The 7,815-nt window shown below is 43.0% G+C and overlaps 1 protein-coding gene across 1 annotated transcript in view; it reads left to right on the forward strand.

The window, feature by feature from the left end:
* hmcn2 (hemicentin 2) overlaps positions 1-7,815 on the forward strand; it is a 49,664-nt gene that overhangs the window by 30,965 nt on the left and 10,884 nt on the right. The window contains 20 exon segments of the mRNA XM_020590424.1: positions 6-38; positions 341-422; positions 788-924; positions 1,010-1,148; positions 1,248-1,392; positions 1,490-1,617; positions 1,828-1,984; positions 2,065-2,186; positions 2,274-2,438; positions 2,596-2,703; positions 2,805-2,939; positions 3,196-3,330; positions 3,498-3,767; positions 3,857-4,047; positions 4,141-4,354; positions 4,565-4,699; positions 4,791-4,981; positions 5,676-5,757; positions 5,982-6,152; positions 6,392-6,544. Of these exon segments, the coding sequence (XP_020446080.1) occupies positions 6-38; positions 341-422; positions 788-924; positions 1,010-1,148; positions 1,248-1,392; positions 1,490-1,617; positions 1,828-1,984; positions 2,065-2,186; positions 2,274-2,438; positions 2,596-2,703; positions 2,805-2,939; positions 3,196-3,330; positions 3,498-3,767; positions 3,857-4,047; positions 4,141-4,354; positions 4,565-4,699; positions 4,791-4,981; positions 5,676-5,757; positions 5,982-6,152; positions 6,392-6,544 (2,893 nt within the window).

Here is a 7,815-nt window from a genome sequence, read left to right on the forward strand (position 1 = left end):
AGCAGGATGGACACTTTCTCAGGATTAACAAAGTTCAGGTAAATTAGAAACTGATGTCTCAGAATGTAAAAAAAAAAACTACATTTTGAAACGGACCGTTTCTGATAATATTGCAAGGTTAAAACTGTGTTAGGTAAGACTTGCCTGTACAAATGTGTGTACAGTAACTCTGTGCACATGCACTATTTAGAATAAGGTGCAACTTTATAAAAAAGCAGTGCTTTGAAGGTAAAACACACTTACACGGAGAATGTTGGTCTAACAAATGGAAGGTTTTAACATTGGTCCAGGAAAGCACAACATTGTTATGCAAGAACTGATTATTGCCCTCTCTGTAAAGGTCGAAGATGCAGGTCTATACACCTGCTTGGCCAGCAGCCTAGCTGGAGAGGAGCGAAAAAACTACTGGGTTCGAGTTCAAGGTGACACAAGCTGTTCCTGTGTAGCATGCAAGAAAACTGTCCCTCCTCTCACTTAACTTCCTCCTTTTCTTGCACCTTTCTTGCCCTTAATGACTCTATAGGCCTATATATTTGTATTTGCACCAAAGTAAAAATACGCCCAATCTAGCATCCTTCTTTATAAATGTTGTGATGTGTTGGAATGCTAGGCATGTATTTTTAGTACCAACAAATGATTTTTACATCTGTCTGTGTTTTGCATGATCATGTCTTTACCTAAAGAAAGCTGTTCTTTAAACAAAGAAAGTGTGTATCTTCACTGGGTAATTTTTTGCTTATTCACTTCAGTGAAGTTCTCCATTTAATAATCAGTGGTTGTGTTTCAGTCCCCCCAACTCTCCTTGGCTCCAGTGATGCACGGACGTTGACAGTGCCAGTTAATGGACATTTGACTTTGGAGTGCCTGGCTGACAGTGACCCCCCTCCAAATATAGAGTGGTACAAGGATGAGAACAAACTGCAGGTACACGGTCAGGGGAAACAAAACAAGCAGAAAACCATCAGCTATCAGATTCACACTCTTTGTATGTTTTTTTTTTTTTTTTTTTGGTGGTCAGATCCAGCAGCTGGCGGGGGGGCAGTACCTGGAGATACAGGAAGTCAGGTCTGAGGACAGTGGCCAGTACAGCTGTGTGGTCACCAACATGGCCGGAAGCACCAGTTTGTTTTTCACTGTGGAGGTCGTCTGTAAGTCTTCTGTCAGTAAGCTAATCTAAACACGTCTGAAATAGCTGCAGTACATGCCAAACCAAAGTCACTACATGGATCACTTCTTTGTTTATTTAGCACCACCAGTAATAAAGGAGAGCAGCCCGGTGGTGACTGCACAAGTTGGACAGGATGCAGTTTTACTTTGCGAAGTTGAAGCTGACTCTACACCTACAATCACATGGCGGAAAGATGGCTTCCCTGTGTCTCAGGATAACAGAAAGTATGTCCAAGAGTCCAACCTGGCATCTGTCATATTATACTTCGTGCTTGATTCAATTAATCCATTCATTTATCTTTACATTTTGTATTTGTTTTAGATACACCAGGTTGTCAGAGGGATCCTTGCATGTACATGAAGTTCAGCTGAGTGATGCTGGTCGCTACTACTGCACTGCATCCAACCAGGCTGGCTCAGACCACCAGGGAGTGGATCTTCGGGTATTTGGTAAATAGAGCAAAGAAAAGTGAAGAGATACCTAATGACTTTGGTAATATTTTCTGTCATTCTACAGTATATAGCACAGGCAGAGTGATGGCAGTTTTGATTACCAGTGTGTCCCTGTTTTATTTTACCTGTTTGTTATACTTTAACACACACATACACTCACTGTGGTCAACATATCTATCAAGCTGAAACTGTTGTGTCTCTTATTAGTGCCTCCTTCAATCAGCCCTGGTCCATTCAATGTGACAGTAACCACAGGGATTAGGGCTGTGCTGAGCTGTGAGACTACAGGTATACCTCCCCCTAAAGTGTCCTGGAAGAGGAATGGCACTCCACTCGATATCAGTCAGCTGCCTGCAGAGTACAGGTAAAGACTACAGCTGGACTGCCTTTGAATACACAGTATGCAAGAACTTAAAGCTGATGCAGTTCTGCTTCTCTGTCCAGGTTATTGTCCTCTGGGTCCCTGGTTCTTTTGTCCCCATCCAATGAGGATGAAGGTTACTTTGAGTGCACTGCCATTAATGATGTAGGCGAGGAGCGCAGGGTCATTGAGGTCACCCTGCAAGGTTAGGATTTTGAGTTTTAAACAGTAAGTAAGCTGCACAAAATCACTTCAGTGGCTGAACTGATGAATTTTCTGTTTTCACTTTTAGTCCCACCATCTATTGAAGATGATGTCACAGCAGTTACAGCTGTGAAAATGTCTCCTGTGGTGTTGCCTTGTCATGTACAAGGACGCCCTCGGCCCACCATCACTTGGATTAAGGGTGGAAACAAACTGGGATCCAGAGCAGGGGATCATCGTGTCCTTCCCACTGGTAAGACAACTTGTCCAAGGAACTGTAGCGGATTTGTGGTTCCTTGTGTTAAAGCACTTTGTAGTCCACTGATACAGTAATACCACAGGGCAAGGCATATATTTTGCTCATCAAGTATGATGTTATACAGTGTAATTCTGTACTCATTGTTATACAGGTGTGTTGGAGATAACTGCTGCTCTGCCAAGTCATGCTGGGAGATACACATGTTCAGCGCGCAACCCAGCTGGGGTGGCTCACAAACACATCTCTCTCACAGTGCAAGGTGTGGACTGGCTGCAGGTTAAATGCTATGTATTGGAATCCTAAAATTAAAAAAAGCATTTAAACCCATATGACAATATATTTGTTCTTCTGTGTACTTAGAGCCTCCCGAGATCAGACCAATGGCAGAGGAAGTACAGGTGGTGTTGCATCATGGGGCTGTTCTCCCCTGTGAGGTTCAAGGATTTCCTAGACCAACTATCACCTGGCAAAGAGAGGGAGTTTCTATAGCAGCAGGTAACAATATATAAAATACTCACACGACATTTATGAACACTGTTACCATTTGATAGTGCTGTCACATTTTTTATTGAAGCAACTTATATATGCCAACACTGTTTTTGGAACATTTATATTACGTTTAATGACCTTAAAAAAATGAAATGTATTATGAAAGACAATGTTACCGACTGGACAGCAATATTGTCATCCAGTTAGCTTCATAAAACCCCACAGGTTCCACTGGAATATATGTGAGTTTGTTTAATCACAGGTCACAGGCTGGCTGTGCTCTCGAACGGAGCTCTGAAGTTCTCTCGGGTCACACTTGGTGATGCGGGGACCTACCAGTGCCTGGCAAAAAATGAAGCTGGTGTAGCTGTGGGCAGGAGGAAACTGGTCCTACAAGGTAACGTGGACTTTTGAACTCACAGATGGGAAGAACATGGTGGTTTATCTGTGTTTATTATTCCCTGTAGTCAATTTGTATGTCAAACTGGCATGTGCAAAGAAACAAACTCCCTAACTCTAAGCTAATATTGCATCTAAATGAATTAACACCTGTTCACTCTCCAGTTCCACCGGTACTGAGTGTGCCTCGTGTGGAGTACACTGCAGTGCTAGGCCAGCCAGTCAGTCTGGAGTGTGTAGCTGATGGGCAGCCTCAACCTGAAGTTACCTGGCACAAAGAGAGGAGGCCTGTTGTTGACAGCACTCGTATACATATCTTTGCGAATGGAACTCTGACAATTACTTCTACCCAGCGCAGTGACGCAGGCCTTTACACCTGTACTGCCAAAAACCTTGTTGGCAGAGCCAGCCATGATATGAGGCTAGTTATTCAAGGTGAGTTGAGGCTCATTGCAGTTTTATTTCACACTGTGTAAAGACTGATTGACATGTTCATCTAACTGAATGATGACGTCGCCTTTCAGTCCCGCCCACGATTCCTCCTGCACAGACAGAACTTTCAGTTGTTCAAGGATTTCAGGCACTGCTGCCATGTGCTGCTCAGGGTTCACCGGAACCTAGAGTATCATGGGAAAAGGATGCCACCGTTGTACCTAACCGCCCAGGCAAATTCACTGTCCTGCGATCAGGAGAGCTGATTATCGAGCGAGCTGAGGTACAGTCCATGTTCTTCATGCATTAGTCATTCTTTACTGGCTCTGTCCAAATCTAGGTGTAAGAATCAGTTCAGACTGCTTTCCTCACTCAGCCAGGAGATGCTGGTGTGTTCACATGCGTGGCTACCAACGCAGCAGGCTCTGTGAGACAAGATGTTCACCTTTCCATCAACATGAGGCCTGCCTTCAAGGAGCTGCCAGGTGATGCAACCCTGAACAAAGGACAGAGTCTGGCCTTGTCCTGCCATGCTCAGGGAGCACCTTCACCTGTCATCTCCTGGACTGTCAACAACAGACCATACACAGGTATCATGTTCTTTTACATGGAGAGCTACACAGCATTTTAGTTCTACCAAAATATTAGCGCCATTTTGACAAAAATCACATCATATTCAAAATGGCAGCTTTTGTGGATCACAGCAACATGAAAAAGCAATCAGTTATGTTTAACTGAATGCAGCACTGTCTGTTAAAACTAAACCTTGTTATCATGCACTGATCGATTAAATGTTCCAGGTGCTACTGTGGATGGATCTGGCAGGAGCTCCGTCATCATTGACAGTGTGACTATGAGTGATGCAGGAACTTATGTGTGCATAGCAGAAAACAGTGTGGGCTCCATCCGAGCGCTTTCATTTGTCCGTATCAGAGGTAAGCATTTTGTCAAAGATGTCAGTCCCACTCTTTACTTTCTACAGATAGTACCAGCTTAATATATGTCATACTATATGCATGTCTCCAGAGCCCCCAGTGTTGAAGGGTGAAGCCCAGATGTCTCAGACAGTCGTCCAAGGTGGCTCTGCGCTGCTTGACTGTCCAGTTCATGGAGACCCCAGCCCTGTTCTCCGTTGGCTCCGAGATGGAAAACCCCTGCTTCACTCCCTCCGAATGCAGACTCTTCACAATGGATCTTTGTTCATTTACAGCATCACTGTAAATACAAAGTTTACGCTGACCCTATAACTTCCTACGTTTGATAGCGTGACCCTCTTTCTAAACAGATTTTGTTAAAGAAAGTCACAGGTTTTAATGATTAAGCCTTCTTTACCAAACTGGTTACATCAATATTCTTTCTTGTTTTGAAGAACAATGGAACAGTTTTCATCCTACACAAGCTTAAGCTGCAGTGCCCTTGGGTGAAGGAACAGTGCGTGACTATCCTGCAGCCTTGTGCTCCCACCTAAATCAGATTCAGTTCAGTCAGAGAGGCTAACAGCATTAGCAACAGAGGGAGGAGATGAACACAGAGCTGGATGTTCCAGGACTTTGCCCCTCTTTCCTTGGCCTTATAACCTTGTTAGGTCTCTAAGTGCTGCTGTAATTGCACAGCCTGCAGCTGAAATTTTCTCATAGACAGATGACTGTGCTTCCCTCAGCCTGACCTAATGTGAAATTTCCTCTCTCTGGTCCCATAATATCTATTATGACAAACAATTCAATAGAATAAAGTCACAACTGCCCAGTAGAAAATATCAGCTTTTTGCTATAATGTCAGCTTTCTCTTACCATAAAATTATAGGTGATCTAAGACAGTTTTGTCCTGAAGGTCTGTGGGTCTGTCAGAGGATAACTGTTCCTCACAGTGCCAATTAATCAAACTCTCCTCCTCTTCCTGTTTTGTGTACAGGCTGCAGATGAAGGAGAGTACCAGTGTGTGGCAGAGAGTGAAGCTGGAATAGCTGAGAGGACCATTACTCTCAAGGTTCAGAGTGAGTTGTGTTTAACATTTTACACATATTAACAGGATAAAAAATTCCAGTAACAAAACTTTTTACGCCATTGTCAAATGTTTGATGTGCATACTCCAGAGCGTCTCATCTTCCTTAGATTATGTCACTCTATACTTCAGGAAGATTGCAAGTTCCTCATTTGTTATTTTTGCAATTAATCCTGACCTGAAACTGTCTTCCTGTCTTCTTTCTTTCTAACACAGTCAATGGAGGTTACTCTAACTGGGAAGAATGGGGTCCATGTAGTAGCACCTGTGGACAAGGCTTCCAAGAACGACTCAGATTATGCAACAACCCAGAACCAGCCAATGGCGGCCAATCATGCAGCGGCCCCAGTATCGACTCTAGGAAATGTCAGGCTGGTCTGTGTCCAGGTACGACTGACTTGCATTATTGAAGTTTTTTCTTTAATTTGTCAAGCCTGTTTTGATATTCTTTGAAAAGGACGGCTCTTGTTATGTCCATGAGCTTATTGTCATGATTTCAGTATGTAAAACAATACAACATTTAACATAAAAGTATCAAATTCCAAACTTGAAATCTTGGCTGCTATCAGTAATTACAAAAATATAATTGCATGTAAACTCACTATTTTTCTGTTTGATGATGAAAGGAGAGACTCCTCGCAAAACCAGAGGCAGCCTAATAGGCATGATAAATGAGAGAGAGTTTGGTGTTTCTTTCCTGGAGGCCAATATTACAGAAGATGTGGAAGAGGGAAGCAGCACTCTGCAGGCCCACCTGGACAACATCCCCCCCAGTGTGGGTGAGTGATCTCATATTCCCATATCTGAGTAAAAAGACTACATATGGAGAGGAAGAGGTCTCCAAATAATTTCAGTGCAGTTTCTGGTTAGACAAGGTGCTGCTGAAATACTCTCCAAGATGCAGTGGACTGTAAACCCAGGAAGTAAAAATGTTTATTTACCACTTCTCACCATTTGCACAGTATGGGTTTATAGGGTACAACATAGTAGCAAGCAACTAACTGTAATGAAGGTATGAAGTAATGGAAAATTAATGTGTATGTATGTATATGTGTATGCAAAAAAAAATTCTGTCTATATATAATTAAAGACCGCTACATATGTTACATACATTTTATAATTTTGGACAGAGATCTCAGATATTGTTCCTGGGATCTGTTGGAGCCACTCTCCCAGTTTGGGGGTCACAGCCCCCAATGTTCCTATTACCACAGGGACCACTTGTGCCTTCACCTTCCACATCTTTTCTAGCTCTTCTTTCAGCCCTTGGTATTTCTCGAGCTTCTCGTGTTCCTTCTTCCTGATGTTATCGCTTGGGATTGTTACATCTTTCACTACGGCCTTCTTCTTCTGTTTATCCGCCACTACTATGTCCGGTTGGTTGGCCATTACCAGTTTGTCAGTTTGTATCTGGAAGTCCCACAGGATCTTAGCTTGGTCATTCTCAACCACCTGTGGAGGTGCATCCCATTTTGACTTTGGGACTTCCAGCCTGTACTCGGCACAGATGTTTCTGTACACTATGCCAGCCACTTGGTTATGGCGTTCCATGTATGCCCTGCCTGCTAGCATCTTGCATCCCGCTGTTATGTGCTGGATTGTCTCAGGGGCATCTTTGCACAGCCTGCACCTGGGGTCCTGTCTGGTATGGTAGACCCCGGCCTCTATGATCTTGTACTTAGAGCCTGTTCTTGTGCTGCCAGGATTAGTGCCTCTGTGCTGTCTTTCAGTCCATCATATCTACTGCTGCTGGTCATTTGCACTACTGTCCATGTGCATCTCAATCTCACAACCATCTGACAATCTTCTTATTTGCACATGGTTTGAGTCCTAGTCTATTAGGTTGCAATGTTTAGCTTTATCCTAATCACTTTGACTTAGTTTTCTTATTCTTTTTAGTCTATTTTTGCTCTACTTTTATTCTATTTTAGTTTCCTAAATGGTATGGTATTCAATACTATGTGATATAGAAACAGTATTTCCATTTTCTGTATGTTTTGCACATATAGTGAATTGACAAAAATCTTTGATCTTGAGATATATATGCATA

This window comes from Monopterus albus, unplaced genomic scaffold (assembly GCF_001952655.1).
Source record: "Monopterus albus unplaced genomic scaffold, M_albus_1.0 scaffold12.1, whole genome shotgun sequence".
Classification (NCBI taxonomy): domain Eukaryota; kingdom Metazoa; phylum Chordata; class Actinopteri; order Synbranchiformes; family Synbranchidae; genus Monopterus; species Monopterus albus.